The sequence below is a fragment of the Aulonocara sp. 'chitande type north' Nkhata Bay genome, linkage group LG5, assembly GCF_057382095.1.
Source record: "Aulonocara sp. 'chitande type north' Nkhata Bay isolate Kocher_YH1m ecotype deep benthic linkage group LG5, A_spYH_male_GT1.1, whole genome shotgun sequence".
Taxonomy (NCBI): domain Eukaryota; kingdom Metazoa; phylum Chordata; class Actinopteri; order Cichliformes; family Cichlidae; genus Aulonocara; species Aulonocara sp. 'chitande type north' Nkhata Bay.
The window spans coordinates 48,157,770-48,173,833 of record NC_141348.1 but is presented as its reverse complement, the minus strand read 5'-3'; the positions used below and the strand labels follow the sequence as shown (position 1 = coordinate 48,173,833).

Sequence of the window (16,064 nt, the reverse complement as noted above, 5' to 3'; positions counted from 1 at the left end):
AGCGTAGTTAAAATGTCCAGCAATCAGTCCAATGATCAGTCAGACCAGAGCAGAGCTTCTACTACACCTTACAGTCACGCTTCAGTAAGAGGGGCTCTGGTGTATCTGCGCGTGTTCATGTTTGCACTTCATCCCGGACCTGTTATCAGGCCATGCTGTGTGTGTGTGTGTGTGTGTGTGTGTGTGTGTGTGTGTGTGTGTGTGTGTGGATAAGGAGATAATCACCTGTTACCAAACTGCAGATTTCTCATACACACCTTCCTCTTCAGCAAACACTGCAGGTACTTGCAGGCTGATTTTTTTTTCTACATTTATCTAACATCAGGTTTTCATTAATTCATTCAGTTAGCCAAAAATGCAAATAGCTTCATTCTTCGCTCTTTTTTTATACTTTAACATGTGGGGAAGAAGGTTTTTAGTCATAAAAAAACACCAAACATTAAAAACAGTCCCATAAAAAAGGTAAACCCCCTCAGAAGCTCTTTTTAGAAACAAAGGCACAATAATGAGCAATTTTCAAGGTAACATTGCTTCAGTTTATTTGAGGAACATGCAAGTTAGTCATTGAGAAGGGCTGTTATTTACAATCTGTAAATCAGTCCTGCTGGCAGTACAAGATACTGTGTTACCTTCATAACACGAGGAAAACACCCTCTGCTAATGAGTGAGCATTTAGCAGCAGATTTCTAAGGAAACTGAGAACAGAAGAAATCCAGAAAACTTTTCATTTTTCAAGCCTTTAGCTTTATGATTCTCCTCTCTCCAGCACATACCTCCACCTCTCCAGGCTCTCCTCCACCTGCTCCCTACTCTCACTACAAATCACCGTGTCATCTGCAAACATCATCATCCACAGAGCATCCTGCCTGACCTCATCTGTCAGGCCGTCCATCACCACTGCAAATAAAAAGGAGCTCAGAGCAGCTCCCTGACATAATCCTACCCCCACCGTGAAACGTCAGCCTTTAGAGAGCGAGTCTTTCATGCAAAGCTTACCATGTACTGACTTCATATTCTCACACAGATTTTAGTGCTATTGATCTTTAAATAAAAATTCCAACTTATTTCCAATTTGTTGACCTACCTTGATTATAACAGGATGAACAAGCAAATCTGTGTTTTGGGTTTGTACCCTCAGAGTTGTAGAAATTCATGTTTACATGTAAATACCTTCATGTGTGAGCCTGACGTTTCGTGCAGTGTCTCTGTGTTTCACAATCAGCAATAACATCTGCAAAGAACATTAAAGCCTGACAAAAACAAACAACAGGAGTCAACAAGATGCCTGTGCTTTCCATCTGTCAGCAGTCACCGGACCAAAAACACATGCTACAGCTCCTGTGATTTACTGCCAGCTCTGACCAATGCTGAAACTGCCAGCTTTGTAAAAATCCTGTGAAAGGGCTTTGTGTTGGTTGGTGATGTGAGATGCCAGATGAACAGTTTGGAGTCACATTTGTCAGCCTCTGTTGAGCAGCGAGGGACAGATGGAGAAGAATGGATCCAAAACAAGCTGAAACATATTCAATGTTTTGACTGAAATGTGCTGGGATCCTGCTCATTCTTTCTTGGCTCTGTGTGCACATGGACATGGCCACAAGTCACTTTATTTGGGTTAAAAAAACTGGAGATGAGTTTTAATTAAGGCAGATAAACAACAGCCAAAAAGAAACTGCTTCTCAGTTAAAAGATTAGTCATATAATCAAAAAATGGATAAATTCAGAAAATAATCAGTTTAGCCAATAATCAATTTGTTACAAATCTTTCCTTCAGTAACGTGATAATTCTGATCACCATCAGGCCTAATGCAGCTTAAACGTCCTGTAAATGTGCTCTGCAGGTGCTGAAGCAATGCCCATGCCCGGTGAGAGTTCCTTCTGCCCACTGCCTTCAGTGTGAGTTGACATCAGGGAAGAGTGCAGGGAAAGCAGGAAAATGCATCAACATGTTCTTCTCCCAGAGGGAGCAGCACTAACAGGAAACCCAGGCCTGATAATGTGCTGTTGTCTAAGTGTGTCTGTGATCGTCTGTGCTCTGACTTTGTTCGGTAACAGCACAAACGTGTCCATTCAGACGAGCTGATGGGAAGCTAAGAAATCTGCAAAAATGTGGAAATGGAGCCTCTGACATAAAACTGATTCTTTAGACAGTAATAGTAAAAATTATGTAAGTACTTTTACTTTAGTGTTTACTGGTGTAGTGGAGGTTACATCACTACAATCACAGACAATTAGAAATTATATTCCACAGCTTTCATCTGATGATGATATGACTCATTATGGATTTACTGATCAATTTACAAAACTCACTGAAAGCAACAATAATGTTACTTTTTCATAAACTAAACAGGAAGTATGAAATTGAATGTGTTTGTATGTAACAGGATCGATGCAGCTGAGCTTTAGTTTTAGCTGTTTGAGTCTTTTCACTGATGGATGTAGACCGCAGAAAGAAAATAGTTACATGAAAAACATGTAACAAGGGTTGTAATGGGATCCTGCTTTTTTGAAAGTGTTTTTTAAATGTGTTGATGGAGTTTTAACCATGAATGCCATTTGGTTCCATCAGATTCAAGACAACGCAAACATCCTCTCCGCTGAAATCTCCAAACCAGAGAAACCCAAACTTAAATAGTGCAGATGATTTGGAGATGGACTGTCCTTAAACACAGCTGACGGTCGTATTATGACATTTATGAGTTTGACCTTTTACCCTCTTAAATATCAGCTTTAAAAATGACACGTGGATAAATCCAGAGGTTCATTTTTGCTGCCTGAGCTCGAAAAGAACTTTAAAGAAACAGTTTGTGTTTCATCTCTCGTGGTAAAGTCACCTTCACGCCAACATCAACAATATCTCTGCTCTCTGACTGCCTTGTTACAAGTAGCTGAGTAAACTGCACGGTTGATTTACTCTCCAGTATGTGGCATCAAACTGCTCCTCACAAGCATCTAGCTGCCTTTCTAAATGTGATTTTGTATTTAAAGCACATTTTCTTTAAAATTAGGAAGCCCATTCAAATACATTATACTGCCATGCTGCAGTTGCACAATATAATGTGCTGTTCATAAAACTGATATCACAGTGGACAGTTAAGATACTGTAGTGAATATATTTCCAAGAGTGGTTGGCGAGCAGACCATCTAAGTTTGTTTACTGTGCTAATGGAAGGAAACAGGAGCTCGAAGTAAGACTCACACTGTTAGCAGCCTCGCAGCCACAGCGAGCGGCAGCCGTCACCACCAACCTGTCAATGAAATGTTTAACGAGAAAATATTGGCTCTGAGCTGAAAGATTCTCTTTGTGGATAATTATAGAACATATGCTGCTCTGTGACCCGGGCTGAGGCAGAGCTGTGATACGTGTGTGTGTCTGCAGCGCACACGCTGAGCGGCGGCAGGATCCAGTGGATTGTTGTTTAGTGGGGGAGACAGGAAAAGGGGAGGTGGGGGGCTGGTTGCTGCCCTGTGGGTACAGAAAGCTGTACTACACACACACGCACGCGCACACACACGCACACACACACACACACACACACACGCCTTCCCTAGCAAGGTTATTATTGGTAACGAAAACTAACGAAATAATGAAAACTTGAAGTGAAAAAACATTTTCGTTAATGGAAATAAAAATAAAAACGAGACTTTGCCAAAAAAGGAAAACTAACTAAAACTGTAATGAGTGCTCACAAAACTAAAATTAACTGAATTTATAGCAAAAATGTGTTTAGTTTTCACTGATGTGTGTGTGTCATACAATAGTCTAGCGTGAAAATGAGGTGGTTTCCAGGTTTTTTTCTTGCTGTGTCTCACTATGCCAGCAGGTGGCAGTATGTTAGTCGAGTCGTCTGTGTTGCTGCTTCGTCCACGCGCAAAGTCGTGTCAGCAAAAGTCGGGAGAAAGCGCCAGAGTCTAATTTGGGATTGCTTTGATTGGTAATCTAGCTTACCTTGAGAAGGTAAGGGAGGACACCCAACCCTCATCCCCAGAAACAGAAGCTAACTCCAGGCAAGGCAGCGTGATGCATCCCGAGACAACTCCACAAAAAACATTAATGCAGTGCTTCAATCGGCGACCTGATGGCTACTGGTTGGTCAGTTCGCAGGAACATCACAAGCGAGAGGAAGCGTTGGCGAATATGTTTATTGAGACTGGGATATACATGCAGCGTGTGGGGATAGGTGAATTGGATAATCCAAATTGCCACTAGGTGTGAATGTGCGAGTGAATGTGAGTGTGAATGGTTGTCTGTCCCTGTGTGTTAGCCCTGCGACAGACTGGCGACCTGTCCAGGGTGTACCCCGCCTCTCGCCCTATGACAACTGGGATAGGCTCCAGCGCCCCCCGCGACCCTGAAAAGGATAAGCGGAAGCGAATGGATGGATGGAGACCGGGATATCTACACAACTGTGTGAGTCAATTGCCTTCAAAAAGTTTAGTAATTCACTTGAACCAAAATTAGGAACACCTGGTGCTGCAAGAGTTCATAGCCTCATTGGGGCCAAGATATATCTTTTTATAGGTACCTGGTACCAAAGGTTGTTCATCTGCCCTCATTTCCTTTTTCTTTTTCTTTTTAAAGAACCCATTGGTTCCCCATAGGTGGGAATGTGAGTTGTCTGTCTCTGCGTGTTAGCCCTGCGACAGACTGGCAACCTGTCCAGGGTGCAGGGTATGGTAGCTGGAATAGCAACATACCCAAGGATGAGCAGAAGAGAATGACTGATATGATGAAACTGGGATTTTGTTACACTTAATTATTGCAAATATGACTAAAAAAAAACCACTAAAAAAAAACAAACTAGCAAACAAATGGTAAAAACTAATTAAAACTGATATAAAATTGAAAATCTGAAGTCAAAACTAAATAAAAATAAAAACTAATGAAAATTGCAAAACTATTAAAACCTTGTTACCCTAACCATGAAAAATGAATGCCTAACCGTAACCATAACCTAATTGTAACTCTGTCACTAAAACCACATTTTGAGTCTAGAAAATGCCTTCAAACTTATGGGGACCAGGATTTTGGTCCCAAAAGGGCTGTTAGTCCTCACAAGTATAGTAATCTTCCAATTTTTGGAAGATTACTATACTATACTATACTATACTATACTATACCCACAAAGATATGAATACACAGACACACACACACACTTACAGACCCTGAAATCAGTTCATACCTTAAATCTTTAAACTTTGGTGCTTAGGTGGAACCTAAAGTGGGCAGGTGTGCGCTGTTACAGTGTTACATGCTTCAATCACACATGAGCCAAAATTCAGGCTTCAGACTCCTGGAAACACAAAGTTTCTGACAGTTTGTTCTACTCTTGGATCTGTATGATGTCACAGGAAGCAGTTATCTCTAATATACTCACATGATGTGGCGTCACCTCTTGTTCAGGAGAAAACTGCAGCGGTTACCTGTGAGGTCGGGGTGAGCACAAAAACAAGCGGCTGTGCGGTGACATTACTGGTGGGAGGTGAAGCAACCAGTGCAGCGGGTGTACTGGGGCCTTTAAAGGGAGAGAAACTGGGGCCACCCAGGCCTAGTATAAGCTAATAAAGTATGAAATGTGGAGGTGGAAAATATCATAATAGGTCCCCTTACATAAAAACCATAAAAAACACATTTTCTTGAAACATTTTCCTACATGAACTCAGTCACGTCACAGCAGAGGCCGCACTATGTGACATGAGTAGTGCACATTTGTCACGCTCACTAAAATTACTACCAGGGCCCTGATTAGGATTTCACCGTGTCAGGATCTGGATCTAATATTGTGTAAGTGGGAACAATCTGACTGTAGTCTGATACACCCTGAACTTCAATAACAACCACCTTCCTTTTATTCACACACTTGTAACAATGGACGGAAGTGTCATGGTCCTGGGCCGTGTTGGCCCAGTATTCTTAGTTCTCTTGTATTTTTGTATTCAGTTCCCTGTTTAGGTTCTGTTTCCTGAGTTGCCCTGTTATGTTGTTCCCTGTGTGCTTTCCCTTTGTGACTCTCACCCCCTGTGTGCCCCTCTATGTATTCATGAGCCCTTGTCCCCTTTCGTGTTTTATTCCATGTTTTCCCCAGCCTGTTATGTCTGTGTTCTCCACGTGCTCTCTCCTCCTGTCTGAACCTCTGTACTTCCTGTTTTACTTTGACAGTCTCTCGTCAGTATGCGTCATGTTGTGTTTACTCCTGCCCTGTCTCGTTATGATTATCTGTGTCAGCTGTGTTCCCCGTGTGCTCCCACTTCCCTCGTTAACCCTCTGTGTATTTATGTCTGCGTCTCCCTCAGTTCTGTGTCGTAGTCTCCCTCATGCTGCGTGGATTTCCCTGTGTCTCTCTCCAAGTATTAGTTTATTGTGCACAGTTTAAGTTTTGTATTTTCCTGTCATCTTGTCAGCAATAAAGCTGCCTTTTGAGTTCATCCCTTGAGTCCGTGAGTTTTGCGATTGGGTCCTCATCCTGCCTGCCACACAGCCGACCATGACAGGAATACTATTTTTCAGTAATTAAAAAAATAACATTGCTTTTGATAATCTTTGTTTGAAGGTAGAAGGAATCGAGATCTGTGTAATACGAGGGGCCGAAGCTATGATGATTGATGCGCTCTGCACAGGTCAGTGACAAAATGATAAAGACATAACCACCAGCTAACCTTGAAAACATAAAAGCAAGAAAAATGTGCTCCAAATGTTTGGCTGAACTTTCGCGGCAGAGACGCTCGTGAAAATATGTGGACGAGAGTGAAAGAGACGAGAGAAAGTGGGCGAGGAGACGGAGGGAAAGGCAACGAGACAAACAGAGACACAAACTGAAAAAAGAGCCTTTGTGCTCGGCTACGTCTGTTGACTCATTACTCTGATCTGAGCCAGTGATGACCGCAGTCTCTGGCAGCCAGTCAGACAGCGATAAACCCCCGAAGGACCCCTCTCTGTGGGCCTAAATGAAAGAGAGGTGGCTTTCATGCTGCCTGTTTGAATTGACCCAGTGCCTCAAACATAAACACGTCCCAGACTTTATCATTATCCCCCTGCTGCTGCTGCTGCTGCTCGCCTGCAGACACATTAGGGTCTCTGTGTCTGCCTGCAGCCTTGTATTAGCAGGTACTGCTGTGCACCTCATCCAGGTGTGTTACGCTGAGTGTTTTATGAAGGGGCAGGACTGGAATGTTTCACCGTCATCATTAACACTTTACAGATCACTCTGATGAGCTTCAAGAGATTAATCATTTTTCAGTTGTGTGAGTGGAGAATATGTTCCAAAATATAAGGTATAAGACAGTTACTGTATTCTTAATGAAAACACTGAAGATGCCAATGATTTTTTTTTTGTTGCTTTTGTCCTCAGACCCCCAGAAAATCTTCCATTTAAAGCTCCATCCAAGTACGCATCATGGCAGTGGTTCAGAAATAATCTCTCTCATCATATAGAACCCCTGAAAGCACATTCCTGTTGTGTATGTATTCAGTAATAGTGTAATAAAATCCAGAACGTATCTACATGACCAACAGCTGCTAATACAAGTAACATGGTGAGCCACACAGCTGGAGGTGGTTTTTAATTTAGACATCCATTCACAATTAAATTCACATCATTCAAAAATCTGTCACAGTCGTCGTCATACAGATGTGTCAGGCCTGAATCGTAGGTTTGGTATTAATGAGGACAAAGCTCAAAGGACAAAGCACCTCAGTTGCTCTCAAGAATGATTAAGTGTGTCTGATGTGATCTAGGAATGTCTTCCAGAGGTAATTTCTAATTTGTGTGTGTTTAGGCACACATATTAGACACAAATAACTTTGAAGGATTAGATAAGAATCGAGGTATGTGCTGTGGTCTGTGTGCTCGGTGCTGGTTGATGAGGCTCGTGCCTGTTCGAGGATCGTCAGCATGGGAAAGAAGGAAAGAGGGATCTCCTGTGTCCAAGTTTGATGTCTTGCAGACTAATCTGTCCATCCTAACCTCTTCCATCTGCAGACATTAAAGCTTTATGACAGCATTGCAGTATGTGACCGAGTCTCAAAGCGGGCACTATCTTGCTCGTCTTTTCTTCACAGTTTGATCCTGTTCCAATTTATCTGAGCCCAGCTGCGAGCGACCCGTCTGCTAGATCGATATCATTTGGATGAAGATGAGACAACTGAGCGCATTCATCCTGTTGACCCTGGCTGTCCTCGCAACAGCCAGACCAAAAACAGGTCAGTGTGCAGATACTGTGAGAATTACTGAAAAATTCTTTTAAAAAATAAAGATTTTTCTCTTCCTAAACAGGATATATAAATGAGGGCATAATTTAATTTTAAGAAAACAAATGAAAGAAAAGGAAGTCGGGAAAAATGAGAGATAAATGTTTAATGATGGGCATTTAGATGATCAAAAGAACAGGGAGCTAAAGTGGGTTTGGATCACAATAGAAACACAGAGTCACGGCACAAAGACAAACCAAAGCTTAAATAAGAAAGCTATGATTTTAAATCAGATGCTTTCAGTGGATTGCAGAGAGTCTATAACTGTAAACAATGGTTTAAACAACCATTTGACAGAACAATTACACCTTTACCAGAGCCAGATGTTTTTCACTTTAAGGGTAGCTTTGCATGAACAGTTCAAAATAATCCTTGGTGGTGTCCTTGTTGAACTTTTGGCTCACAGGGACGTACCCATTTAAAGTCTTTGTTGTTTAAGCTTTCAACATGTTTGATATTAAATGTAAATGTGTCCTGTAAAAGGAGGAAAACATTATAATTTAAATTTAAAATGTCTAATATAAAGTGTTTGTGATGACTGAGATCATGTTAGCTAACTATGAACACACAGTGACATGCGTGTGGCTCTATTGAGTTCAAAACTGTTTTTATCTTTAACTTTTGGAGTCACGGTTTAATTTAATTGACCAAATTAGGACTAAGAAATGGCAAAGACCCAAATTTAGATAGAAAATGTAAAAAGAAGGGTTGAGGACTTTTTTAGAAAAGTTATAACCTGTAAATGTTGCCACCGCAGGTCACTGAATAGGACTCTTTATACAAGCGTGTGAATTATGACTTCTGTGAAAGGCACGAATGTTTCAGGACATATCCCTGACACCTATACATTACATCTGCAGCTGACTTGATTTATGTGACCAGACAATGCAGTGGACGTGTTTATAAGGCGTTAAAAATTGGCTACTGTTGACGTCTATTTGAACCTAAAGATGGATTCCATCGGTCCCACACGTCTGCTTATTCTGACACTGAGTCTCGTCTGTTGTGACTTTCACTTTGTCTGAAGAAATTCTGGATGGGCATTAATCAATCAAACAGTTTCTTTCCAACTCGTAAAGCCACACCACAAACACAAGCCAACCTCATACCTCATTCATGACGGCAGCGTTTTTGAACCTAGATGATGTTACAACATGGGAGCGCGTCCGAAAAATATAAAGACAAAAACAGGTGTCCTGTGGCGGCTGACGCCACTGAGAAGCAGCGCTCAGGTGGTAAATAATGTGAACGCTGTACCGATGTTTGAGGAAGGCTGCTGCTGTCGTGCTTCAGAGAGAGAGTAGAATCCACACAATTTAAAAAGAAAGTCGAGTAAGAGAGAAGCAGCCTTTTATCCTACTGATCAGTCACAACAGTAAAATTGTTTAGGTTTTCCTCAGAGCACCAAAACAGCTCTGATCCTTTCACACGACACACGACACCGTCTCGGGGCCTGTGAGTCTCCTCCATCATTCAGAGGCCACGTCTGTGTTTCATGTGTTGAAATCACACTTTGCTTCTCCGGCTCCTGAAAGTGAAACAGTCCACTGCGTCCCACTGAAATTCATTAAACACAGATTACAAAAATATTTTAAAAAAGGCTCAGCAGCTTCCTGAGCTGGACACTGCGGTGAACATCACTCAAACAGGAACGAAGCATTTGTTGGGGAATAATTTGTGTAACGACACAATAAAAATCCCCATGTTTCATGTTTTATGGGATCTCACCAAATTTAAATTTGGAGCTTTTGAGGTCGGAGGATTGCTGACTTCTTCTTGAATTTTTTTCACCATTGTTGAAACATCTAGTTTGAACAGATTCTGCTTTTCTTCTTTCTTCCAGAACCTGCGCAGAAATGTAAGACTGGTCCGGTGGATCTAGTCTTCCTCATCGACAGCTCCCGCAGCGTTAGGCCACATGAGTTTGAGACCATGAGGAAGTTTATGATTGACATCATTAACACCCTGGATATTGGACTAAATGCCACCAGAGTGGGAGTTGTTCAGTATTCCAGTCAGGTAGAGTAACCAGACAGGACCCAGACCTCCTTTCATGTTGTAGTCCTTCATCTCTGTCAGTGCGCCCCAGGGTGGCTACAATGTAGCTGCCATCCCCAGTGTGTGAATGTGTGTGTGAATGGGTGCATGACTGAACGTGTAAAGCGCTTTGGGGTCCTTAGGGACTAAATAAAGTGCTATACAAATACAGGCCATTTACCATCTTGACAGCTAACCCTTCTCATCACTAACTGGTCTTAAGATGATGTTTTAATCTTTGAATTCTTCACTGCTTTCAGGTCCGCACTGAGTTCACTCTGAAGACTCACGCCAGGCTGAGCAACATAGTGAAAGCCATCAATCAGATCATCCCCCTCGCTCAGGGTACCATGACCGGACTCGCCATCAGATACATGATGAATGAAGCTTTTACTCCAGAGGCTGGAGACAGGCCAAAGGTACTTATTGGATGTCTTATACACAATGAACCATTTTGTAACCGTTTCCTTTAGTTGTGCTGGTGGTTTCAGGCATTTTCATTTTAAATCTTTACTTTTCTTTTTTAATTATCTGTATTTAAATCATCACAGAAATAAATATCATCACCTATTTTGTAGAAGCTTGTTATAGCAGAACTTTGAGTGGAACTATGCATACATACAGACATTCCTGTCAGGGTCATGGGGGCAGCAGTCTAAGTCTAAACCTCATCCAGGTCCTCTGGGGGGGACACCAAAGCATTCCCAAGTCAGCCAAGAGATATAATCTCTCCATTGTGTCCTAGGCCTCCTAGGAGGACATGCCAAGGACACAAAAGGCATAAAGGAATTTAAAAAAAGTGTAGATGAAATGCTGGAGGCTTTGTGAGGGTCTAGTGCAGTGTGGATTGGACAGCAGTCAAGAGCTGAGGCCCTGGCTGGCCAAACTCTACCTGATGAAGCTGGGATAATAAAAAAAATTCCATCCATCCATCCGTCTTCATCCGCTTTATCCGAGGCCGGGTCGGGGGGGCAGCAGCCTAAGCAAAGAGGCCCAGACCTCCCTCTGCCCAGCCACCTCCTCCAGCTTATCCGGGGGAATACCAAGGCGTTCCCAGGCCAGCCGAGAGATATAATCTCTCCAGCGTGTCCTGGGTCTGCCCCGGGGCCTCCTCCCGGTGGGACATGCCCGGAACACCTCACCCAGGAGGCGCCCAGGGGGCATCCTTGTCAGATGCCCGAACCACCTCAGCTGGCTCCTTTCGATGTGGAGCAGCAGCGGCTCTACTCTGAGCACCTCCCAGATGGCCGAACTTCTCACCCTATCTCTAAGGGAGAGGCCAGCCACCCTTCGTACAAAGCTCATTTCTGCCGCTTGTATCCGCGATCTCGTTCTTTCGGTCACTACCCACAGCTCGTGGCCATAGGTGAGGGTAGGGACGTAGATCGACCGGTAAATTGAGAGCTTCGCTTTTACACTCAGCTCCCTCTTCACCACGACGGACCGGTGCAGCGTCCGCATTACTGCAGCTGCAGCCCCAATCCGTCTGTCGATCTAATAAAAAAATTAAAACAATAAAATGTTTCTGAATTTATGGGCTAAGAAAACAAAGATGGAGGGGACGTCAATAACAGCTGTCTCTGGTTGGTTCTGCCGATGGCTTCAGGTTCCAAACGTGGCCGTGATCGTGACAGACGGACGTCCTCAGGACCGCGTGGCTGAGGTGGCTGCTGAGGCGAGAGAAAAAGGCATTGAGATCTATGCTGTGGGCGTGGCCAGGGCAGATATGACATCACTGAGGGCCATGGCGTCACCGCCCTTTGAGGACCACGTCTTCCTGGTTGAGTCCTTTGATCTCATTCACCAGTTTGGCATCCAGTTCCAGGATAAGCTCTGCGGTAAGACTGCAGGACAGGAAATACAAAGTATACAAGTAACTGCTATTACTATATGTGGTGCTTTTTATTTGTCTTATTATTTCTAACACTTGTGTTATATTCTGTAGTATATTTAGATGTTACCACTTATGTAGCATACTATGTTTTTATTTCCAAACAAAATGTTATTGTACCTGAGAAGAATGACAACTATGAGTTCATTTTAAAAACAAATTCAGCTTTTAATCAGCAAAAAAAAAACATTTACCCTGAGCTGGAGTCAGTCAGGATGAGTTGTGTAACTAGTAAGTTTTAAGATTCGTGTGAGTGCAAAATCTTACTGGAATGTAAAAACTTTCCACTCTTTAAGGATTTGGAAGTTGTGTTTCTCTAAAATCTCCATCTAAAAGATTTTGTATTACTGGATCACTTTTATTTAAAGTCATCTTAATGTAAGAGCAGCAAAAATCTTCAGATAAAACTGTGCGATTAAAATTTCATGACATTGGCTTCATCTGGGCCAACATAGATTTTTTTATGTAATTAAAAACACAACGTCTAGCTCGAGTTAAAAAAAATTACAAAATCCTTCTGACCGCACATAACCTAATACTTTTTCATAACAACCTCTGCAAATCCCTTAAGTGCTCGATATTTCCTCATGCTGCTATTATTCAACACTGGACTACAGCTAAAAAAAACAGTCTGGTCTCCTGCAGTGGGAGATGCAAAATGCAGACGGATAAAATAAATACAAAAAGTAAATCAGTGAAATAAAATAAGCTCTCAGTGAAAATGAAGAGTCCTGTAGCTAAGAGGTGACAGCAGGGCTAAAACCACTAATCCCATCATGCTTTGCAGATGAAGCTGTAGAGATTGTGTCGTGACTGCAGACGAGTCCTGGTGAAGATGTTTTCTCATGAAGTGTTTTTCTTTGATTAGTTTTGGTTCTCAGTGCTTTTCATTTCACAGTTTTCCTTCAGGGTCACCGATAATTCCTTTCTACAGAAAAAACACAAAGTCGTTGGGAATATGATTTTGATTTTGTGATAATAAGCTGTAAGTTAAATATATTGAAGCTGGTTTTCTGAATGCTGATCTGACACAGGCGTGGATCTGTGTCTGGAGTCAGACCACGGCTGTGAGCACATCTGTGAGAGCACTCCTGGATCCTACCACTGCCTCTGTCTGCCCGGATACACTGTGAACGATGACGGGAAGACATGCGCAGGTAATTTGCAGTTTGCTCCCACTATACTAAACAGCTACCAGCAAAATCAAAAGGACAACTGTCTTTCCCTTTTGAACTCTGTATTTTTATTTTTGTCTTCTAGTGGAGGAGATTAGCATGATCTACAGCTGTCTGAAACTATCTGTTTTAGCTCTTTATTCTTAAAGGCTAATATAAGCCGACAATACAATAAAAAATAACTCTTTTATTGGGTGAATGTCAAAATCTGAGAACAAAGTTCACAAAAGTTTCAGGGAAACACAAAGAGACATTCAGGCCCCACAGAGTGAGTAATGATGGGAAACAGGAGGGAGAGGAACACAGGTTAATAATCAAAAACTAAAATCAACAGAATAACACCAAAACAATGAAACACACTCACAAGAAAAATAGCAAGAAACAAAAACGCAGCACCAGGTCTGGGACCATGTCAGCTTTTTTCTGATTGGTTAAGCAGCAGAAGGCGGGTCCTCTGTGCTCGCAACAATGCTGTCCTCTCAGCACCCAGACGTTATATTGTTACTTCGTTAGAGTTATTTGATATTATATTTTGCACTACCCTACTGTATATTACTATGTACTAGTATTCTTATTGTATATCTTATTCCTCTGTTCCTCTCTTGCAGCACTGAGCATGTGTATGACAAAAGAATTTCCCTCAGGATAAACAAAGTTCTTCTTAAATTATTTTCGCTTATCTTAAAAAGTAGAAAAAAAACTGCCTGAAACAGAGAATCTTCAGGAAGTTTTTTTGACTTACAGGGGAAACTTGAAAATATGAAGCTTTGTCCTTTAGCACATGTGTGACAAGAAAACAGAATAAAAGAAAAGAAAAAGTCAGTTTTAGAACCAGAAAATCAAACAAACACTGGAGAGTGCTTATAAAAAGTAATATCATTCGTGTGTGTGTGTGTGTGTGTGCGCGCGCGTGCGTGCGTGCGTGTGTGTGTGTGTGTGTGTGTGTGTTTAGCCATAGATCTGTGCGCTGAGAGAAAACATAACTGTGAACAACTCTGCGTCAGCTCGCCGGGCTCCTTCACCTGTGACTGCAACAAAGGATACAAACTGAACAATGACAAGAGGACCTGCTCAAGTTAGTCACACACACACAATGTACATGCAGATTCACACATCTCATATCGTTCACCTTTATGCTTTGCTTTTAAATGTGTTCTGCTGCCATTGATTCTGCTGCTTGGTGAGTGAGGGTTTGCATTTTGTTCCTCCGTCTCCAGTTTGTACAATTAAATCTTTTTGTAGATCTGCTTTGAAACTTTCCTCACACTGCAGGAAGTAACATACGCACATGTACACACACCTTAACTGCACACAGTCAGCACACACGAGGCTGATTTATGAGAAGCATTTAAATGAAAATCTCTAAAGCACAAGTTAGAAAGCATAAATTCTGAAACAGTACAGTATGTTTACACTAGATCCTTAATTTCAATGCATTCTAGTCATGCTGTGTTTCATAAGCCAGCACATCGAGTCCCACACTCCTAGTTAGCATGAGGCTGATGTTTAAGCTAGTTTATGGAAATTGGAACATCTGGTACGATGTGTTTCTTCTGAAAACCTTTGACAGTCGTCGTTGTTTATCTAACATACACAGACTCAATCTGCTGATTTTCTCGCCTCAAATGTTTCAGAAGACATTTCACTGGACTGTTCATCTAAGTATGAGAAACTTTGCGAGTGAGCCAGCACGTCAGTTGTGGTTTGAAATTCTGGGACAGAAAGCGAGCACAAGCTTTTCAGCTAATCACTTACAGCTCAGTGTTTGCATGCTTGTGGCATGCACTAAGAGATGGAGAGCACCTGTCAGTCACCGATAGCATCACTGCCTCACGGCTCACCTGTCAACAGTATGAATCCTTGCAGTACCAAACCCATGTGGAGATATACAGTTAGAAATGATCATTTCATTGTATTTGTATATCAGCTTATTGCAGTAAGAGTCATTCACAAATGAGGTTCATATTTGGGACAGAGCAAAGCAGGTAAAAGCCGAGACTTACTGAGAGACAAGGGGAACATAAATGCAACCCACACATTTGGCTGCTGTCCTCTCTGCTGCTCATGGCCTCGCTGCTTTCCTCCCCTCAGTGATCGACTACTGTTCGTTTGGGAACCACAGTTGCGATCATGAGTGTGTGAGCGTGCTCAATGGCTATCGCTGTCGCTGTAACGAGGGATACAGGCTGCTGGAGGACAGCAAGACCTGCCAGGGTAAGCAGAGCGAACATGGAAGAAAAATCATAACCGGTTAATAACACAGCCACGATGTCCACTGCTGTTATGACGGAGGTGAGGCTCTGATTTCTTTACACTGAAACCGGCCTGACCCAACCGCTAATGCATGATTCAGAACATTAACGTTTCCCGAATGTATCTCTGGATTTGGTTACTAGATAATCATGACATTATGTAGAGCGCTGGAAGAAATCCACAATACTAAATTATCATTTTTGAGGTCACCACAAGATGATGAAAAACACTTTAATGATGCCTTTTAAAAAATTGAGTCGAGACCTGAGAGATGGTGCAAGAATAAAGCAGCATGACTAATATGCAGTAGCTTTTTTTCAGTCCCCACTCAAACTTTATAGAATTACTCAAGATATGGGAATAATTCAAGGAGTGTTTCAGTGTGGAAAAATAAGCACAGGTACAGCAGAGAGCATGCAAAGGCCAAGAATGCCAATTTTTGGACACTTCTGCTACAGCA

The 16,064-nt window shown here is 42.2% G+C and overlaps 1 protein-coding gene across 4 annotated transcripts in view; it reads left to right on the top strand.

The window, feature by feature from the left end:
- LOC147331602 (matrilin-4-like) overlaps positions 1 to 16,064 on the top strand; it is a 30,368-nt gene that overhangs the window by 5,615 nt on the left and 8,689 nt on the right. For 2 of the 4 annotated variants that reach the window (XM_086293996.1, XM_086293994.1), the window contains exons 2-8: positions 8,060 to 8,200; positions 10,092 to 10,267; positions 10,546 to 10,704; positions 11,892 to 12,123; positions 13,211 to 13,333; positions 14,304 to 14,426; positions 15,443 to 15,565. In XM_086293996.1, the coding sequence (XP_086150122.1) occupies positions 8,128 to 8,200; positions 10,092 to 10,267; positions 10,546 to 10,704; positions 11,892 to 12,123; positions 13,211 to 13,333; positions 14,304 to 14,426; positions 15,443 to 15,565 (1,009 nt within the window). In that variant the 5' untranslated portion in view covers positions 8,060 to 8,127. Of the gene's footprint in view, positions 1 to 5,908; positions 6,619 to 8,059; positions 8,201 to 10,091; positions 10,268 to 10,545; positions 10,705 to 11,891; positions 12,124 to 13,210; positions 13,334 to 14,303; positions 14,427 to 15,442; positions 15,566 to 16,064 lie in introns of those variants that run through there. The other 2 variants (XM_086293995.1, XM_086293997.1) reach the window with 2 other exon arrangements.